General features: G+C 43.4%; 2 protein-coding genes across 3 annotated transcripts in view; one reads left to right on the top strand and one right to left on the bottom strand.

Moving 5' to 3' along the window:
- Positions 1–726: 726 nt before the first annotated feature.
- LOC119449824 (calnexin-like) lies at positions 727–19,404 on the top strand. Of its 2 annotated transcripts, none has more exons than XM_037713094.2 (14): positions 727–875; positions 1,232–1,306; positions 1,435–1,544; positions 2,142–2,200; positions 3,051–3,115; positions 3,209–3,285; positions 4,023–4,176; positions 6,229–6,358; positions 8,120–8,418; positions 11,222–11,455; positions 13,001–13,141; positions 14,682–14,804; positions 16,713–16,946; positions 19,110–19,404. In XM_037713094.2, the coding sequence occupies exons 1-14, from the start codon at positions 831–833 to the stop codon at positions 19,173–19,175; spliced, it is 1,812 nt and encodes a 603-aa protein (XP_037569022.1). In that variant the 5' UTR covers positions 727–830; the 3' UTR covers positions 19,176–19,404. The 2 variants fall into 2 exon arrangements, with proteins under 2 accessions (XP_037569022.1, XP_037569023.1); XM_037713095.2 differs by lacking the exon at positions 727–875 and adding an exon at positions 895–1,026.
- A 4-nt stretch (positions 19,405–19,408) lies between these two features.
- Positions 19,409–21,687, bottom strand: part of LOC119449823 (helicase POLQ-like) — a 34,375-nt gene continuing 32,096 nt past the window's right edge. The window contains 1 exon segment of the mRNA XM_049665459.1: positions 19,409–19,487. Within this exon segment, the coding sequence (XP_049521416.1) occupies positions 19,419–19,487 (69 nt within the window). The 3' untranslated portion in view covers positions 19,409–19,418.

Raw genomic sequence — 21,687 nt, 5'->3', positions numbered from 1 at the left:
GCTTCCGCTGCACCTTCCTCTCCTCTTTCCTCCTCGCGTCTTTCATCCTCCGCGTTCGCTTTCCTCTTTCGCTGTGCTCGTTCGCTCGGTTACGCCACCGACGCTCGCCGAAAGAACGGATGCCTAAGAGCTGTGCACCATAACACGCTTGGGGTGCATAACATTTTGGAACAAACTGTATTAACATGAGTTTGGCCGAGAGGAGATGCGCTAAAAACTGCCCCTGAAAACTGCTTGTAGATGCGCTGAAAATTGCTTGTAGCGTGTACGTGTACACACTCACAAACTCGAAGTTGGCGCGCACTTTTTGAGGAGGCGTCACTCTGAAGAGGGCGCAACTAAATGTTAACGATTGAAATAATTAACTTTTAACTGAATTAAAACCCACAAAATCGGAAAAATGAAAGCTTATAAAGAGCAGAAAAATATAAAAAATGGCTTCACTGTGATTTTGACGAGCTGTTTGCCTTTACGCGAGTTTCTAGCCGCCTTCCTGGTAGGCATTAATAGCAAAAGGTACGCGTGCAAGTTATTACACACTGAAGTAACTGACAAATTTTACAACCAAGAAAAGTGTTGTATGGTTTGCAATATGACTGCCGTGCCTCCGGCAAAAATGCAATATGTGTGCTTTGCGTAAACGAAACCAAAGATTTACCACGCCGTAGATGGCACTGCCCCTAGCGTCAGTACATAGCGTAAATTTCGCGTCTGATCTCGCGGTTAATAACCGTCGCCGTTTCGTATTCACCCGGCACCCAATAGGATCCCTCCACGAAACAGCGAAGACTCTGGAATCGGCGTGGTCGAGCCGGCGATGAGTGCATGAGATGCATTTACCTGGTACTGCGATGAGGTGCACGCGCGAGCTTCAGGTAAGCAAGCCACACCGAACGCCTTCGCTGGACGCGGTCGACGACCAGCCCTCGCGACGGCGCTCTGTCCGCGCCCAACAGCCATCGGCGAGCATCGCATCAATTTACTGCGATTACTGTACAACCCGTTTTCCGGTGTAATTGATTGCTCGTAAGTGGCTGTAATTAATCGGCACCGCGCTCGAACTTCGTCTTTCGGATATCCTTGCGACTCTACTATCAATCATTCTATACCTCAATTGGTTCTTTTTAAAGCATGTATTGTAAATGGGGGCTAAATATGTAACCAATCGCTTGAAGAAAGAAAGTTCGCTTGTTTGCAGTTTTCTTAAACTTTGGTTGCTTCGATTTTACAGGTGATGTATTTAGGCTGCGCACTCTTGGTCATCCTTGCCCTGCCGGGATCGCTTGGCGTCCCAGAGGAGAAAAAGGTAGGCATCGGTTTTTATTTTGTTTGCTTCTCCCTTACTCTTATTGCGGCAGGCGCCTAATCTTGTTAGCGCGGCCGGATAGAAATAAGTCAAGTTGGTCGACGCTTCTTCTTTTTTCCCCCTCTTAGCCTGCGCCAAAGACCGAACCATCTCAAGCCATCGTTTATAACATTCCAAAACCTGTAGGATTTGCTCACATTGCAGAACATTTCGATGATATCGACGCATTCAAGGAACGGTGAGCAAACTTTTTTTGTCCTTTCTCAGTACTACGTAGTACGTTTGCTGCCTAGAAGGTCCACGGTACTTCTACCAGGTACCGCTGTGGGTACCGCAAATAACATGTTGCACTGGCATGTTGTTCACCGTGTTTATTAATAAGTTTAACCATTCCGATCGACCCTCTTAAGGTTTTCATGACCAGCGCTCTACTGGAAACCGGTTGCGGCGGCCCGATAGGTACCGAGATTGATAATCAAACCAGACAGGTACCATAATTTAATGAAGATATATTTTATTCAATTACATTGTCAGTGGGTTGGAAATGCGCAAATGCAATACACAGGCGTCATGTATATGCAAGTCATCTCGTCTATGCGAGAATGTAGTTGCGGGGCTTGTCCATGAAGCAGACGCACCACAACTACATTGATCTGTGACCCATGGGCATGTGCCTCTGATGCTTACCTGTTCCTAACCATTGTGCCATAACACGCATTAGGTGTTCTTGTTGATTCGCGCAGACATTGCACGTTGTCTACCTATCCTGTGTAACTCTGCCGCAAGCTGTAACATGTTCATGCTGATCTTTTTTGTTCTTGAACCTGTATTCCAGGTGGGTGCTTTCTGAAGCGAAAAAGGATGGAGCAGAAGAAAGTGTAGCTAAATATGATGGTGCGTAGAAATTTTACTTCAAGTTGTGGCAAGATCCGTGCTGCTGCAGTTTTTGCTGAATGAGTTTACTTCCCTCAAGCGGATGTGCCTGGCATATGCAGGATACTTTGCCGTGATTTGTCTTATGATGCATTTCATACAAACTTGTAGTTCTCATTCTTAATACAAAGGGATAAATGTCTGTAATTACGAGTGAATAAATTTTAGCTATATATCTGGCACAGTCTGCGCAGGGCAAAAGTGGAAAGGGGGAACAATGGACAGGCTTTGTCTGCCTTGGCCATCTCCAGCCTCTCCCCATGCTTTGGCCTCTCGGGGTTTCTTATGTTCTATCTGCATCTGTGGTACATATTGAGATGAAATAACGCCATTTTAAGTTAGGCAAGATTCCATATCATTCTGTCCAGCTGTTATTGCATCAAAAGGATGTATAGTTGGGCGAGTTGGTACGGTAACATATTCTTGGTTTACCAAGAATATGTTATTGCATGATGCACATATGAAAGAATTGCGCAGGGACGGAGAGGACCTCCTCAGGATGTTTTTGTTATACACAGTGTATAACAGTTTTTCAGTAAGTTTAGAACCCTATACAACATAAAAAAGATGTGATTTTATTTATATAAATGACTGAAAATGCTCAGTGTTTTATGAGTCACATTTAGATTGATTACTTGAAAGATGGAGGTTGAAAAAGGACGTGGAAAGTTATCTTGCCTCATAAGACAGATCTTCTGTCAGGGTGAGAGAAAATTTATTAGCAATATGGGCAATGTGAAGGTAACTTTTCTGTGAATTTAGCAAGAATACTCGGTTACTTGTTACCTGAAGCAACTTGTCATATTTTCAGGCAAATGGGAAGTGGAAGCGTCTTCCAAAAGCCACCTTAGAGGAGACTTGGGCCTTGTTCTCAAGGTAGGCACTGTATTGCCTGTGCTGTCTCACTGAATGATAGAATTAGGTAAGTGTATTTTTATTCATACAGAAATACGTCTCGTCTTTTTGCAGTCCAAAGCACATCACCATGCCATTGCTTCCAAGCTGAGCAAGCCATTTGCCTTCGACCACAAACCCTTTGTCCTTCAGTGAGTATAACCATTGTCAAACTTGGTCTTCCTCTCACCTGTACTATGTACAGTTTTATATAGTTACGTGACACATCGTCTGTGCGATATAGTTGCACTGTGCCATGGCTAGCAAGCTTTTGTTGGAGGTTGTCTGTAACCGCATACAGTTAATACAATTGACTATGTTGGGTTCAGGTTATAGATGCGACTGGTCGTAAAAAAAAAAAAAAAGTTTAAATATTTTTGAAAATTCTTGAGCACCTAGAAATTGGCCAGAATTTGCAGTCCCTTAAAGTAAGAACATAGAATTGAAACAAGGTTCTGTGCAGAAAGAAGATTGAAAGGTGAAATTAAAATGGTGCAATTGATCTGCACAATTTGTTTTACATGTTTTGTTTGTGTGTGTTTCAAAATATTTACACTGTGGTTGTAGAAAATGTTTCAATGTTGAGCTGACTGCAGCAGCTCTGTTTAATCTTAGTATTTCTAGTCAAGTGAATAAAATATATATTGAGTCTGTTCATATTCTTTGGCTGTAAGCATACAGAATTGCCCTGCTACAAATATTTGTAGTGGAGTGTGTGAATCCTTGTTTATTTCAAACATCGTCCAATCCCCCCCCCCCCCCCCCCTCAAAAAAAAAAATTATTTCTGTAAAAAATTTACAGAGATCTAGCATTTCTAGTTCCGTGTGGTGCAGTATACGGCATTGCATTATTACAGCCAGCACCCATTCACTTGACCTTGTGCTCCAGGTATGAGGTCCAGTTCCAGGAAGGGCAAGATTGTGGTGGAGCCTACTTGAAGCTCCTTTCTGATCTGGACGAGAACAAAGACCTGAAGCAGTTTCATGACAAGTCCCCATACACTATTATGTTTGGACCGGACAAGTGTGGTTCTGACCATCAGGTATATTTACTTTCAGAGTTCCTCTTAGTCAAAAAGCTCAATAAGAATGCGTCCCAAAACGCAAGTCATACTAGTGATCACCAGCTGTGTCTTGGCACTTAAACATACTATACTCTTCTGTTTCAAGGCCCTTTAGTGTTTGCAGATTTTGCAATTACAGTTAAACCTGCTTATAACGAACCTCCATATAACGAATTCCTGGATATAACGAAGTTTTTCTATTCCCCATCATTACTCCATAGAAGCACATGTATTTGAGACCTCTTCGTAAAAAGGTGCCGGCGGGAGACCTCGTTGAAATAACGAATTTTCCCCTCCGACAACCTAGAGATTTCGCCCCAAATTTTGTCATTTTTGCACGAGCAGCAACCGGAAGCACCTTCTCCGCCGCGATGAAATGCGAGGCGGCGGCGGCGCGCTTGGCGCGCTCGAATTCATGGTGACTGCGAGGCGAGAGCGAGCGCACGTGTGCATCCGTGCATGAGGTGGGCCTGCATCCCTCGACCCGGCGATCTTGCCGCCGCAGGCGTGACCTTTCCCCCTCCCTTCATTCAAATGTGATCCCGCCGCTTGCTGCAGCTGGCCTAGCCTGCCAAGCCGGCTGTCTCCTTTTCCAGTTGATGTTGCCGAAGGAAAAAAAATGTTTTTTTTTTTTTTTTTTTTTTTTTTTTTTTTTTTTTTAGCGCGCTGGCAGCGCCACTTTTTGGTTACTGCGCAAGTCTCTGCGCTTCACTTCACTAACCTGACACTAGGTGACACTATACGACGCTACAACGCCATCGTGTCTCTCGCTCTTTGTTTCCGACGCCTCGCGTTATTGCGAAGCGACACGCGTCCACGCATCCAGTAACTGGTGTGACATCCCAAGGATGAGTGCTTCGGCAAAGAAACGCAAGATATTGACTCTTGAGGGCAAAATGGCCATCTTGGACGCAGTTTCTGGAGGCCAAAAGAAGGATGTAGCTGCCAAATGTAGCAATAGTTGCATTTCTGTATGAAAGCACAAGGTGCGCGGTACTGTAAAGGATTTTTTTTTTCCTCTCTTTTGGTCACGGAAAACGGCTGCGCGTTACAATCTAGGGCGCATTAGAATAGAGTAAATACGGTAAGAGTTTCTTTTTCGCATTTTCCTGCCGAACCTGCATATAACGAAATCCTCTTTATAACGAAACTTTTAGGAAATTTGTCAATTTTGTTATATCCAGGTTTAACTGTATATAACTTAGGGAAATTAGAAGACATGGTTGAAATTCTGAAAAACTGCTACAATTACTTTACTGCTGACTTCCTTATTTCATAAGCTATGTAGAGTCGCCCTCAGAATATTTCGGAACACGGAAAATGAGAACAAGTTAAATTTTCTCGCTTCTTCACCACAGAGTGAAATGTATGTCAGGAATGTGATGATAGTACGAACTCTACCTTTCGGTTGAAGGAGCTGTGCCTAGGTTGTGATGAAATTTAGATTTTACTCGCATCTCGTGTTCCGAAAACTTTTGAGGGAGGGTGTACCTTTTAAGCGATGTGCAATAACATGCTGTGCAAAGCACTCCCCAGGTAGTCAAAATTAATCTCGAGTCCCCCACTACGGCGCTTTATATTATAATCATAGTGTGGTTTTTGCACACAGAACCCCCAGAATTTTTTTTTTTTTTTTTACTTTCTACAGCAGGCTTCTGCCATACCAATCTTTAAGAATTCTAATGGACAATTGCTGGCTTATAATAAACCGTCCGCCACACTTCATCAAGCATATTACTGCAGTGGCTGTAAGCTGTAGTGTTCTCACCATAAGAATGCACAAACATGAGACTAGCACTTCTGCAGTCCTTTGCAGAAATTACAGGACAGATCTTACCTTCAAAAGATATTCCAGAAAAACTGAAAAGTTTGGTAACTGCAGTAATTCCCTACTGCTGATTTTGTGAGATGTTTGTGTGACAAAAATGTTGAGTTTTACAGTATACTTTCTTTTTTTCTCTTGCTATTTAGCCCTGTTACATTGCGACGACAGCTTTTCAACCACCAATCTGTGCTTGCATTCGTTTGCAGCTGCATTTCATCTTTCGCCATCGCAACCCCCGGAACGGCAGCTACGAAGAGAAGCATTGGAAGAAGTCCAAGAGCGTGTCAAAATTTGACGAAATCTTCAAAGACAAGAAGCCCCACTTGTTCACATTAGGCAAGTGTAGCAGTACTTCTCTTACGCCGGTACACTGTTGTGGGCAAATGAAGAGTGAACAAAAGTTAAAAACATGACACACAGAATGCACCACGCACCAACTCTAATCAAGTAAACTAATATAACAGTGCTCATTCTTGCATTCGCACTAGTGACATGAATTTTAGCTTGCCAAAACTTCTCTGAAGTGATTGAGACAGTTTGCAGTGTTGCTAAAAGAGAAATCTAAGCAGCTACTTTAGTTGAGAGAAGTACATGTGGACCTTGTCTGCAATGCTGACGTGCGGTGGTCTGGTCTGCTTTTAATGTTGAATGTCAATGCTTTTTGCTGAAGAGATGTTTTCTATTAACTATGCCTTTTGCACACTAAGGATCTGGAAAGTGTGTCCCAATATTGGGCCTTCCTGAGTATATCTGAAGTGCAATACAGTGCAATCAACTTATGGTACCATATATAATGATAACAGGTTGTAGATAACGATAACGTGTGCGCTTTTTGTCTACTACATCTTATGTTGGAGGTTCATAAAATCTGTCCGCATGCAATGTCTAGTAGCAGACGTACCCATTGTTAACTGTATTAGTGGCAACTTTGCTCTGGTTTGTCATTTCAAATGTAGTTCACGTACATTCTTTAAACGAAAGGACAAATTGCAGGCGACTGAATTTTACTTGGCTATGTGTCTGGTAGTCCAAGCAGTGGAACGCAATAATAACTTCCGTTAAAGCTGTATTTTGTGTTCAACCTATCAGACATGTGGTTTTGGTCTCTTTTTTTTTTTTTAGTTCTTCATGTTGGCCTCTTAAAAACTAGGTGTGTTCGAGTATTGAAATTTACACATTGAATTGAATACTAATAGGGCAAAATACCTCTGAATATCAAATCAAATATCAAATATTTTATTTCCAAACAAAGTAAAATGTGAAGGTTGCGTGGAGTCCTCTTTGTAAAGAAGAGGCTTATTGAAATTATACACATGGCCTATCTACAGGCATGCTGAAATGCATGTAATGGCTTTCACAAATTGACATCTGGTAAACTAAGATGCTTGAAACTGAGAAACAGCTGCTTTCAGTTACCTGGTGCACAGTGAGAATGGATGTAATGGGGGGGAAACACGTCACCAGATGCGCATAGCATTTATTGAAGGATTGAAGTGCGATACCACAGCACTGCACATTGTTTTTATTGTTTTAAACCTACGAAAACATGGTGGACATGACCAAATGATAAATTTCCTTGCCTAAATCGAGACAACAAATTCGCATATGACTGAAAATTATTGAGCAGAAGTTATCTGCCTGAGGAGTTTGCTCAGCTACTGGTGTCTCTGCGAAGCGACCGCAGCTTGAGACAGTCAATTAGAACAGTATTCATTTGCCATCGTTCTTGCTACTTTGAGACTCCAATTAATGTTATCCTTTACGTATTTGAATGAAACGAATATTCAACAATTTTGTATAGTGAATTCTCTTAATTAAATACGAATCTAATAGAAAGGGCTATTCGATTCATGCTCGAAATTTTCGAATATTTGCACATCCTTATTAAATACTGAATTTGCAACAAAAATGACTGCAATCCCTGGCATAGAAAATGAACCAAAGTTACAGGCACTGTAAGTTCACCTGGTTAGGTTTCAGGAGCTCACATGTACCACCACGTGTACAAGCATTCAAAGATGCTTCAAGCAGTGGTAAATAGGCTGTTGTGGCATTGCTGTTTGAAAAAAAAAAAAATGTCTGCTGGGGTTTTGGCAGTGCTGTCACCTGACAACCGGTTCGAGATACTTGTGGACCAGCGAAGCGAGGCCAAGGGAAGCCTCCTGGAGGACTTCGAGCCACCTGTGAACCCTCCCAAGGAAGTGGAAGACCCCAACGACAAACGCCCAGAAGACTGGGATGAGCGTGAGAAGGTACCTGACCCGAACGCGGTCAAGCCTGATGACTGGGATGAGGATGCACCTCGGGAAATCCCCGACCCAGATGCCAAGAAGCCTGTTGGCTGGCTGGATGACGAACCCAAGCTGGTGCCAGATGCGACAGCTGAACGACCCAAGGTGAGACTCGCACATGGGTTGACGCAGCTTTTAAAGGACCTCTCACCAGGCCTCATTGAAATTCTGTGCATAATGCTAGATCTGCGCTGAAGTTCTTGAGGTCCACATGCTTGCATAATATTTGGAGAACGCTGCCTGCTACCGTTGCTACTGATGGATTTTGTATGCGGTTTACTTCACTTGTGCTCCTATCTCTTTCTCAGTATATGCCCTTACCCCTTCACCCCATGCAGGGTAATCAACCAGAACTACTTCAGGGTAACCCCCTTCCCTTTCTCTTTCTTGTTATGTGCATTGGAAGTTGTAAAGTGTCATTGAGGAAGTATTCTACCGCAGTAATTATGCTTTTAGTAATAGTAGAGATAAAGGTAAAGGTAATGTGAGGTGATGGTGCAAGTAGGCAGTCTGCAATTTCACTGCAGCCTGGCACTCTCTCCCATTGCCTCTACCAGTGTACACAAGTAACATTCCTCCTCTGCCTTCTCTAACATTGGAGCAGAGGGCCCATGTGATGTTTACGTTGCACATTATTTTTTTTTCCCAGCCCTTTTATGTGGCTCATTTCTTTATTGCTTTTACGATGTTGCCTTAAAATGCCAGATTGCTGTGTGGCTTGTTTGCAATTTTCATAATAATAGTTCTCATGATTTTTTATTTTCATCTAAATATCAGCAAAATGAATGTCAAAATGACACGAATGCAATCGCTGACTGAATTTGCTACCCGATCTTTTGAACACGCTCGACTATTCATGAACTTCATGAATCTGAATATTATGGCACCATAAATTTGTGCTTGTGGCACAGATAATTTGATCTGCAACTTGGAGCAGAGTGCCTGTTTTCTCTTTAGAACAAGGTCAGCAAAAAATATATATATATTTTTTTTTTTCAATAGGCAGTCATAATCTTTAATATTAGAAGTTTTTATGATTTCTGACCAAATTTTAGTATTTCCTAGGTTTAAATTTTCAAGTTCGCAGGTCTATATGACATTGTCCATGCTGGCAAGAAAACCAGCTGGTTTAAGAATAAGGCACAGGCTTTCGTTAGATTTTGCGCCTGTTTTTGCATCCTCTAATAGTGTAATATTTTCCTGACACAATCGTCTCCGCATGATCTATGCAACACACTTGTTTGTTTGCAATGCTCAGACGTTTAACCCTTTTTTGTATACATAGCATCACGGTGGCTGCAAGTTCACTTGTGGAGAACAAGAGAGCAGCTGCAATCATTGATTTTTATTGCACTTGTTAAACTAGAAAGGAAGAAGTTAGTGACGTTTCACTTCGGGAACGCGGGCTGCGCCATACGCAGCAGCCACCAGAGTAGAACCCCACTCCCCCTGGTGCCTTGCGTGCAACGGAAGATGGCGCACTTCCTCCCCGATTTCCAAGATATGCATGTTTGGTTCAGCAACAGTACGTCAGCATGTAGTGGGCTCTCTGCTTTTGTTGTTTTTGATCGCAACAATTTCCACTTGTTAAGTTACTGGCGTGGCTCACTGTTTTTCAAGAAAATTTGCGTGTGAAATAGTCAATGTTCTTGCATCTCAAATATTTTTGGGAGTCTTTATGTGTAGATGCGACAGAGCTCAGGGGAAAAATTCTAGATTTCTATCTGTTCTGTTGCTGTTTGTGTGTTTATTGATGATGAAGAAGCAGTAAATCTGTCAGAACTCAATTTTCAACAAACAGAATTATTAATCTGCACCTGAAGGGGGATATAAGCTGGTTTAATTGGTGAGACAGCACCAAAAGACGCAGAACCTAGGATAGTAGGCGAAGAAAGCTTCGTTTAAACAGTTCATCTAAACTATGTGGAATAGCCATCTTCAAAACTTGCATAAACAACTCTGATCTTGAACCGTCGTGCCTTGGTTTAATTAATTGCTTTCAAACACTGAAAAAAAACTGCTAAAACTGGTACATGTCAAAAATACTGACAAATGAGCTGCACACCACTAGTAGAGGAGGGCTTTATCGGTATAAAAATTCTCTAATACACAATGTACACAGTTGCATACAAAAGCGCCTTAATGATTAAAGGAATACTAAAGGCAAACACTCAATCAACCTAGATTATTATAGAAGCACTACAATCTTTGCTTTATTCCATTACCTAAGAGGTAACTTACCGTAAAAACCGGAATATAGGTCAAACTTTTTTGCAACATCGCTGCAAAAAGACGACCCCTGTCTTATATACCAGTAATTTTTTACCGGTTTATACCGTTATTTTTTATTTTTTTGGAACTAAAGTGGCTGACCTATACTCCTGTCTGACCTATATTCCATTTTTTACGTTTGTCGCAGAGAATATTGTGAATGAAAAAGCCACAACTTTTGTTAAGCTCAAATTGCATATGATGAATGGGTGTCTTGCATAGCTAAGCTAGCGTGGTTGGAGGTCATATTTACAGGTTGCTTCTGTGCACATTTAGTCTGGCACCTGAACAGTGAGAGCGTTCAAAACAGCACTGATGGAGCAGCACGAAGAAGTAACCTCGATGAGCTCTTTAGTAGGAGAATTTGACAGAATTTCTTTATCGTCTGTGGATGACGGCATTTTACTAATTATAAACTGGACATACTACTAGTACGTACTTCCTGGGAGCAGTTCTGTTCTTGGTAAATGTGACACTTCGAACATTTTGGAGCACTGATCTGTCACTTTAGCTATACTATATTCGCTTACTGCATACCTTTGCAATTACACAAATGTGTGCACAAAACACTCCTTTCCATTTTTGCCTGGAGCTGTAGTAGAGTTCACACTGCAGTGCCCCCCCCTTTCTCTTTTAGGACTGGGACGACGACATGGACGGTGACTGGGAGCCACCGCTGGTCAACAACCCCAAGTGCGAAGCTGTTGGTTGCGGAGAGTGGAAGCCACCTATGATTAGCAACCCTCGCTACAAGGGCAAGTGGAGGGCTCCGCTCATTGACAACCCGAACTACAAGGGCAAGTGGAAGCCACGCAAGATCCCCAACCCAGACTTCTTTGAGGACCAGAACCCTTTCCGGATGACAGCCATTGTGAGTTCATCTCTGCTGCAGCACAAGGATTGGGGAAGTGGCGCACCTGTAAAATGTTCATGCAGTTAATGCCATACAGCTTACATTGGGGGCCAGACCAGTGGTTTTAGCTCAGTTGCTACGGAGTACTGCTGCTAAGAGCGCAAGGTGGTGGGCGCAATTCCTGGTCCCAGCGGCCACATTCCGATAGAGGCGAAGTGCAAAAGATGCTCCTGTAATGGGCTCTAAGTGCATGTTAAAAAACCCCAGGTGGTCAAAATTAATTCGGAGCCCTCCCCCTCATAGCCCACTATGCAATTTCGGGATGTTGAACACCCCTATTCAAATTTAAAAAGAAATTAGGATCTAGATTTGATATTGCTTTAGACTCGTCACTGGCCTAAACATGCAGCTGCTTGTTATTTTTGCTATGATCGGTCACTCGGCACATTGGGGGGGGGGGGGGGGAGGAATTGCACCTTATTGTTTTTGTGATTATTTCTATGAGAAAGTGCTGGGCCTAGCTTTCATCGCACCCATTGCACCAAGTGTTCTCCTTAGCCACCACATTACATGAGTATTTGTGGAATGTTTGGCCTTGGGCAGCACGCTCGCAACATTGTTACTATGAACTAATGTCCTAATGTCGAAGAACTAATGTCCTATTCTCTCGTCTGAGAATAGGACATACATACGGCACCCACAATTTTCTCTTAACGAGAAATGACCCGCCAACCTGTGGTAGATGTGGAGAGAGGCTTACCGTGCTCCACGTCCTCGTGGAGTGCAGGGAAGCCGAAAGAGAGAGAAAAAGGCACTTTCCTCTAGCGTACCGGTACCGTCTCCCTCTCCATCCCGCTATGTTTCTTGGCGACAAACCTCTCTTTGACAATAAGGCTGTCCTGGATTTTCTGACCGATGTAGTATTGCATGTTGTTTGCCCAATAGTTTCGTAGCGCATCCTCTCTCCAGAGGATGTCGCTGCGATAGTAGTTTTGCATAGCACGCGCCTCCGGGCCCTTGCGTTTCAAAGGGTCTGTCAAGGCAGTAGTGCTTTTTGAAAGTTTTATCTGTGATATATTTTCGTTTATCTTAACTATCTTATAATTTGTTCTTTCGTGTTCATAGTGCACCTCGTTAGCCATAGCCATAATTTTACTACATATATATTTTACGCATTTTACAGCGATTGTTTTTAGGCCCTTTTACAGCCACGATATGTCTACTTTTCGCAATTCATTGCTCCATTGTCAACTCATGAACACTGGCCTGGCGCTCTTTGGCCATACCTGGCCCTTGCGCCATTAAACACCATACATCATCATCATCATTGTTACTATGATGCACATGCAAGCATCTGGGTACTCTAGCATGCTCAATGTCATCTTGGTTTCATCTTGTTTGCTAGGTAAAAAAAAAAATTCAACAGCACTTGTTGAGCACATAGCAACAAAATAGATATACAATAGCTACCTGACAAACAGTCTCGACTCGAAAGCACATTTATAGTGTGGCCGAAAGTTCGAAATTGATGGTGCTTACTGCACCAAATATTCTTCCTTCCAGGCAGCTGTAGGCCTCGAGCTTTGGTCCATGTCCGATGGAATCCTTTTTGACAACATTATCATCACCGATGACACTGTGGTGGCTGACCAGTGGGCTGCTGACACTTGGCTCCTGAAGAAGGAAGCTGGGGATCGTGATACGGTACGTCTGCTTGTAGTGTAGACATCCTAGAATTTTGAATTAATGGGATCAACCAGATTGATCTACGATCGCTGTTTTGGTTTCTTTTATTAGTTTGACACTTCTGCAATTTCTTTTACAAAATGCACAAAATTATTATAGATGGGTTTGTTATTTATTGACTATAATTGTCCACCTGAAAGCTTTCTATGTTGTTTAAGTTTTTAATTGATTTTTAAATTAATTCAGTGACATAATTTAATCGCTATGGCTTGCCTTGCAGTTGTAAAGTATTTTCGGAACAATTCATCACTCACATTTATTAGGATTGCAAATAGGCAAGTTGGTAACAACCCTCCATCTTCAATAGCACTGTTTTTGGCAGGGACAAGCAAAACACAGGACAGCATATGTCCTGTGTTCTTTCGCTTGCCCCTGCTAAAAGTGGAGCTGTTGAAGATATATCAGTCACTTTTTTTTTTTTTTTGTGAATATAGCATTTGCTTGAGGGACAAGTCATCTTCAGCATCTTCAATTTGTGGCGTGTGGATGAGTGTGCTCTTTACAGCCAACCAGGAGGCGTGACCGCAAGTACCAGCGCCTTGGCTGGTGCTTATACCTGACCTACATTGGCCTGCCCGTGGGACTTTACTTGTACTACATCTGGGGCATGGTGCAAGAGGTAGCCTATCTGGCTGGTTGCATATGTGCTACGCAGGGCAAAGATGGCTGGCTCTTGTGCACTGCATTTTAGATGCCCAACAAGAGCCGCAAGCTTTACAAGTTGGTGCAGTAACTTGATGTGAAAGCAGCACTGAAGACTGATGTGGAGACATGAATGCAGGCTCCACGTCACTGCCTGTGTCATGTCTCTTTGTCTCAATTGCACTGCTTTCTTTACTATTGTGTATATGTCCTTGCACATCAGCATCTACCTTGCACACACGGCGTCAAGCCAGGTCGACATATTTAGAGTGCTTGTAGAATGCTTTCGGCATTAAAATCGTGAGTAATTAAATGTACAGTAACCTACATCTTTATTCAAACAACGAAGAGACTTTTGTGTGTACTGCTGCTTCGTTTTCACTAAAGTTTTGCTACAAGACTGAATCATTTGGTTCGCATTGTTCAAGTAACTCTCAACATTGTAACTTGGCTTGCTTGCAAAGTCTTTTAGTTGCCATCAGGTTGTGAAGCAACTACACAACTTTGTGGCAGCTTGTTTCCGAGATGGTGAGGCTGTGCATCCAGCATTGTCTTTTTTTTTTCTTTTTTTCTGGCATGAACAGGCAAGCAACGATCGAAAGTGCTTTATTGAATGATTCAGACCAAAAACTGCTATGTCGTTTTGAAATTTGAGTGATAACAAAGCAGTAAGCACAAAATCTATAAACTTGTTATATAAGAAAAATGAAGGCTGCTGCATGTTAGCGTTTAATATCATAAGCTGCCATGGAAAATGTTGATACAAGTGGTGCTTAGAAAAAGATGAGACAGTACCTGCTTTGCTTTAGAGGCAAGCCTTGTGCTTAGAGCTTTTGCTGCTTTGCTTCTTGTATAGGATGGCATGTTCATGCGCCTCGTCAAGTACACCAACAAGTACCCATGGCTCTGGGCTGTCTACGTGATAGTCCTGGGACTGCCCTTAGTTCTCATCATCACCTTCTGCTGTTCCAGCTCACAGGTGAGCTTGTGGCCTTGGCATGTGCATGCGTGTAGGTTGCGCACCCTAAAAGAAAGTTTCATGGTGTAGGCACCATCATGGATCAAGGAGATGGGAACAAGCTAGAGCTAACTAGAATGCGTTATACAGAACCCCGTTGATATGTTTCTTAGGGATCACAGGACCACAGGAAAAGAATGCATGATCAGGGGAAAGGTATCATGCAATGATGATTACGGCAGCACTACAGAAAAGGCAAAAAAGCTATTGTCACATTAGCCCATGCACGCGATTTCAAGCGACAGCGACAAGCGACGCGACAGGCACACCCTGTCGCGCTTCGTGTCGCGGAAATTCGAATAGAAACATGTACAGTTATCTTGACTATTGAAAACCGGGTGCCGTGGCGCCATCTAGTAAAACTTAAAACACTTTCTCGGCTCTCGGTGGCGTCTCAACAGCGTCAAACAAAACAACCGATCTCAATAATAACGACAAGAGAGCGCCGATTGAAACAAACTATTTATTTTTCGCTGTCACAGCAGAGAGCAAGTTGCAAGAGCGAATTCAGATCGAAGCGGGCAGACTGATTGCTGCCATGTTGTTGTGCAATCGCTGTCCCCAGCGGATGTCGTCGCGCTTACTTCCGGGCGACAAGCGATATTTTCTGTGCCCTCCGCGACGGCAAAACCTGTCGCTCGTCGCCGTCGCTTGTCGCTGTCGCTCGAAAATCGCGTGCATGCCTTTAGAGCACTGTTTACCCGAAAGCCCGGGCCCGGCCGCCCGTCATCAATTTTTCTTTGAAATTGAATAGAAAGTACAGAGACTATTGAAAACCCACTAAATTTAAACTATTGAAACAAACTAAACACGTTAAGTGATCGTTTTCAGTGCCGGCATACAGCAGTCAATGTACATGCCACCATTGGCGCTGTGCAATCACAGTTTTTGAACATAACCAGGAAAGCAAACATACGACCCTATCAAAACTAAATGGGACAACATTGCAAAGAGACGAACATAACAGGAATGTATCATCAGGTTTTACCGTATTTTGTTTCCACCTTTGCTACTTTGTGTAATTTTGGCACGTACGCTTAGTTCAAGGCCCACGCTATCTTGGGCAACCGAATAAGTAGCAGTTGAACTTTCAGGTCATTACTTGAAAGATGTGTTCTGCATTATAGTTTTAATAGAGCATTCAAGTCAGACGATAGTTGCGCTCATTTGCTCTATTGTGCCAATCTTCAGCTCGGCATGCATGTGGATGTAATGAAGTATCATTGTTTGCATCGTGTGAAGTGTGGTAGAGATTTTGGTTACTTGTTACCAGCAGTCTAAGGACGAGGAAACGGGACAGGCCTACAAATATACATGCCAAAGAGAGTCTATTCTTTATGGTAGTGCCTCGTAGTAGCTGTTGATGTCTTAAATCATAACGAGAAGGTTTGCAAAGTTAATTATAATTTACACATTTGATGAACTTAGCGCTGCTATTTCTTGCCTCAAGAAACCTATATTGATCACATTGATAATTTATACAACGGACTCTTAAGAGAATGTCTTGCCAGAAGTTAGCCTAACAGTAGTTGACTGAACTTATGGGGAATAGACGCCCTCAGACTGTTCATCTTTAGAGTTTGTTTTAACAGAGTCGGTTGCATCACACATATATTAACATTAGCTTGAAATTGTCATCTTTGTAATGGCATAGGACAGTGCAAAATGTGTGTGTGTGTGCACTGTGGTGTGCTTAACGACTTAATGTAGTGCAAGGAAGGGTACAACAAAGAAAGACACATAGGCACACGGGGCTCGCAGGTATGTGGCGCTTTTTGGTTCGGCCCTTGCGCTACATTTTGTCACTAAGCAAGCACCAACTAGCCCAACAACAGTTCCCCATGCTGTGTTGTGGTGCGACAATCGCAGGACAAGAAAGCGGCAGCAGCTGCTGCTCAGCACAAGAAGAGCGACGACGCCCCTGTGGCCGAGGAAACTGTGGAGCCAGCTGCAGCTGAAGAGGAACTGGTGGCTGCACCTATCGAGGAAGAGGAAGAAGACGAGGAAGAGGAGCCGGCGGCAGCCAAGGGTGCTGCCAACCCAGATGCAGCGTCTGGCGACAAGGAGACCACTGCCAGCAGCAACGAGGAAGGAGACGGAGCGGTGCGTTGCACTCCAAGCTTGTGATGATGAGCATGCGCATGCTTGTGGCCACGCATGTCAAGGTGTTGCATGCAAGCTTTAGCTATAAATCAGAACGCATAATTTATGTGCAGTTACCAAATTGCCCTGCTTTAGTTATTCAACTATCAGGGAGCAGAGGTTCCTCAATGGGACTGCTAGGAGTACCAGCAAGGTTCTTTTAATAATTTCCCATTTCTTGTCTCTATACAGGGAGCTTTAGCTTACCTAGTCTACTACCTGAGCTTTTAAAAAAGATTTTGCTGGTTTTTAATTTATGCTAGCTAAGGGACACCTTTTATTGGTATGAGAAACAACAAAGAAAAATTTAATGCAGAGTGCCAAGTTTCGGTGTTTTGGCAGTGTTTAGTGTCAGTATTAAATGCCAGCTGTACCAAACTGGTTATAAATGTGTAGTATGTATATACCACTGAACTAATCTTTGGTAAATCTGCAGAGCTGGCAATTGTGTGAAGCTGGGCACCGCTGTGCACCGCTGGGGCTGAATTGCGGTAGTTCTTGAACGTATCGATGGCGAGAGGGCTCGTTGCAGCACCCCAGAGATTCTCGGAGGTCATGTCAAGGAGCTGTGCACTTGGTCATGCATTTTTTTTTTTTTTTCTGCCTCAGTATTAAAGACTGCTATTGTTGCAAGCTTTTTTCTGACGCTTGCACTCGTATTTCAAAGGGAAATTTCGCACAGAGGCTCATCTATACCTATAATATCTAGGTTTCTTATGTAGTCCAAAATTTTGTTGCCATTGGCCTTTAATGTCTTGTCAGACTGGCAAGCTTAGTGCCACTTTGAGCGACTGTCATACAAGAAAGTGTAACGACACTTGCTGCAAAATGCAACGTGCTTCACTTTGTCTAGCTCCCTCGTAGTGTAGATCCTTGACAACAGTAGTGGGAAGACAAATAAAAAAATTAAACCTCTATTAATGAAGTCAGTAAAATTTGACTACGTGCTTTTTTATATTGAACTTTTGTTATATGGAAATTCAATCTTTTATGCGAATAAGTACAGTCAGCAATAAATTTTCAGAATTATCGAGCAATCGGAAAAAGCAAATTTGAATGAGAAAGAAATTCATTTTGTCGATTTTGAGCGTCAGCAACGAAAGGTATGGTTTTAAGCCTTATCAACGATACGTTCACATCAGCGGTACAAAGCAAAGCCATGCTTTTGCGTCCACTCCGTGGCTGATAGTGTCGCTCGTAGTGGGGTGACATTATGATGCAAAACGCTGGCAGTAGAGGGAAAATGCTTTGTCAGCCTCTCGCTTCAAGGTGTCTCCGAAATTACGCAACCTCCAGCCATCTCGGCCAGTCCTTGCACAGGCGGCAGATTACCTCTAAAAAACGGAAAAAACAATTCCAACAATAATGATCGCTCTCAAAATATAATAGTCTCAAGTGATTTTTGTGGCACGCACTGAGTGCTGCTGGGGGGCAAGAAGACTGCTTGCAGTAAGTTTATTTTGGACAGTATCAACCAAAGTACAATATAATAGTTTGTCACACCATGTAACAGTGAAATAAATAGACTAAAATAGACTAAATATCTGGCACAGTAACAAAGATGAAAGTTCTGTGGGCTTGTGAAGATTGCTGCCTTAGCTGATATGTACATGTGTGGTGCCTGTAGGATAATTAACAACTTGCAGAGCAAGGCACTGTTGCTGCTATAATTACTTGTAAGTAAATACTAGTGGCTAGCTATTTCATGTATCTAGTGGGCTGCTCTTAGTTACTACATCGCCATTATATGTATACTCGCGATTGATGTAGCACAATTGTCTGGCAACGGGAACCTGCACATAACACTTGCATGTGGATACCAACTTGTACAGATATCCACACTCGAGTGCAACACGGTAGATAATTGGTTCAGGGCTATATTATGCTATTACGCCTATGTGGTTATTGCTTCTACAACTCAGGTAGCAACATAAGTAGCATTGCCTTATATGCTTCGCAGCGTGCCGCTTAAGCATGTGTGGACGTCTGTGCCATAAGAGCGTCCTTACTCTCTTGCACCTTTTCTTTTGGTGGCATGTAACCAAGTTTTTCTTTTCCCGCTGCACATTATTCTGTGCACACATAGGCGAAAGCCTGAGAAGATGCTGTCGCCCCCTTTTTCAGGATGGTGAGGATGGAGCTGGCGATTCGAAGCGGTCGCCGCGGCGGCGGAGGCCCCGACGGGAGTGAAGTGTCGTGTGAAGAGACTTCTTTTTGTACCCTGCCCAGCGGCAAAAGGCTTGGTAGCAGCTGACTGGACTGCATTTCTCCGCAAGGGGTGCCTGCAAAAGTAGTGGCATCACCAGTGTGCGTGCATGACAGCTGAGACTCGAGTGAATGTGTGTGTGTTTGTGTGCTTCTTGGAAACTTAAGTTATTATTATACTTATTGCTGTTCAATAAAGGTTGCTTTAGTTGTACCCACCTTGTTTCATCACACCATTCCTTGAAGAACTTGCTCGGCTTGCTCCTGTAGATCTTCTGCCTTCTTCAATAGCAGCAGCTGCACAAAGTTAAGAACCGGAATTTATTTACAGTATATTACAGTACACTCCCTGAAACCATGAGAATTTGTTCGTCTTAACAGATGAACTTCATCTTACTTCAAATGGTAAAAGACATGGAAAGCATTTATTTAGCTGAACTTATTAGAGCTTGGTTTCATACAGTCCTTATGGATGTTTGACGCTTCTGTGCAAATCTGCGAGCAGCCATAAACGTCGTCTCGCCTAATGACCTTAAAAATCCTTCTGTGCCTTCATGCTGCTGGAAAAAGTTCACTAGGGAGTTCAAGCAGACATCTGCCGCCTCACAGATCATCGGTACAGGCTCTAAGCTAGCGTTGTCATCGGAATGATCCTCTAAAGGCACCTCAAAGACCTCTTCAATGAGGATGGTGTCGGTGGCGCAGTCGTGGTGGAGAGCCTGCAGGGACCCGCATAATGACGCGAGGTCACATGCTCCCGCTGAGAACCTGCATTGGCCAAGTGTGTTTCTCCACTTTTTCGCCTCTGTGCATGGGCGATGTGCGCCACAGGCCTAAGCAGATTTTTTTTTGCCTTGGAGTCTATGGAAGACGAAACAAACGTTCCCATGTTGTTCGTTATATTCGAGAATTCAGCTTAACCGAGTTCGTCTTAATGTGAGTTCACTGTACGCAAGAAACGAAATAGGTACAATACAATATTGTGGTGGCTATGGCGTTTTGCTGTAGTGGCCATATTTAAAACTGAACATGCAGGCCCATTGTGTGCATGCAACGAAACTTGGTTGTCAAGCTTTGAGTTATCCACTGGACTGCAGACATGAACATCCAACAAAAGCAGAGTTTACTAGCTGGTCATTGTTGCAGATGCTTGCAGAAGCAAGCAAGCATGGCGCACCTTCATTTCAGATGTCTGTAGTTTGTGTGCTGGAGTGTACTGTATTTTTTTGCGTATAACCTGCACCCCCAATTACAACAGCAGGGAAGAAAAAAAAAACATATCCGCACGTATAACCCGCGGAAATAACTGCATGCAACAACGCTCAAATATTTGCAAAAACAGTCCATCCACGGATGCACATCTTGTCCATGTATATTATCGTCGGCCAGCGGCTCTGTTCCACCCTCTTCGGCGATGCTGATAAAGCTGGATTCACATACGATGGATGTGATAGCGGACAAATCAATCGCGTGACATCTGATGTGAATCGGATTGCTTAGCAGGCGCAGCTAGCATTCACGCGACAGAGGATGACGGTGCGGCCGAAGCAGCCCTCGCATGAGCAACAGCGATTTCTCTCTCCGCCGTATCGCAAAGTGTTTCGCGTGGACCGAGGGAGCGCCGCGGGAACAGGCGACGTACAAGTTCGCCGGCACCCCGTGCACTATTTGCAAAATGCCGACCCGTAAAGAGGAGAAGAATGGACGACCATGAAGGAGGGGACAAGGGAGCCTCAACACGCAGTGGTGGATAGAGAGGGTGGGAATCCCTAGGAGATAACGAAACTAAATGGCGAAGAACTTTGCCTCAAGGTGTGGCTACACGGCAGCTGTTGTGTAGCCACACCGCCAAGTAAAATTCGCGTATAACCCGCACCCCAACTTTACTGTGAACGTTTTTGAATTTTTGGTGCGGCTTATATGCGCGAAAATAGAGTATGTGGCCCTCAAAACCACGGCTCGTTCTTTGAGCAGATTGACTGCAAGATCGAGCGGAGTCGCTGCCTGGCGAACACTGGCTGAACGGGGATGGTGTGGATTGCGTGTCACGTCGTCTGCTAGCCACTACTTGTTTACATGTGTGTGTACGGCACACATATCCTTTAAAGTCTGCTTATTCTGTAGTTGTATCAGCAGTCGTAAATGGTGGTATGAATTTTTTTTACGATGTAGAGGCTCATTTGGCTTTGCGCTGCAATAAAATTAGCGCCTGCACGGCCAAGTGTGCAATGCGTCGTTGATGTGCCCTCCGTTCATCACAATCACTTAAATTTTATTGTGATTTAAGCACTTCACAAAACCATTTGGTGCCATTTTAAGTAAATGAAGTAATCGCTGCGGTACCTGAATGCAGTGCTTTAGAGATTCCTTGTAGCGATGTGTTCATCATTCCGCAATCTATGTGATATCATGACATGTGAACGAGGTGCCACAAGACCACTTAGAAGAAGGAAAGAAAATCTTAAGCACTCATATGATCAGGATACAATTGATCTTA

This window comes from Dermacentor silvarum, chromosome 4 (assembly GCF_013339745.2).
Source record: "Dermacentor silvarum isolate Dsil-2018 chromosome 4, BIME_Dsil_1.4, whole genome shotgun sequence".
Taxonomy (NCBI): Eukaryota; Metazoa; Arthropoda; class Arachnida; order Ixodida; family Ixodidae; genus Dermacentor; species Dermacentor silvarum.
The sequence above is the reverse complement of the archived record's forward strand: the minus strand, read 5'-3'. Positions and strand labels throughout refer to the sequence as shown.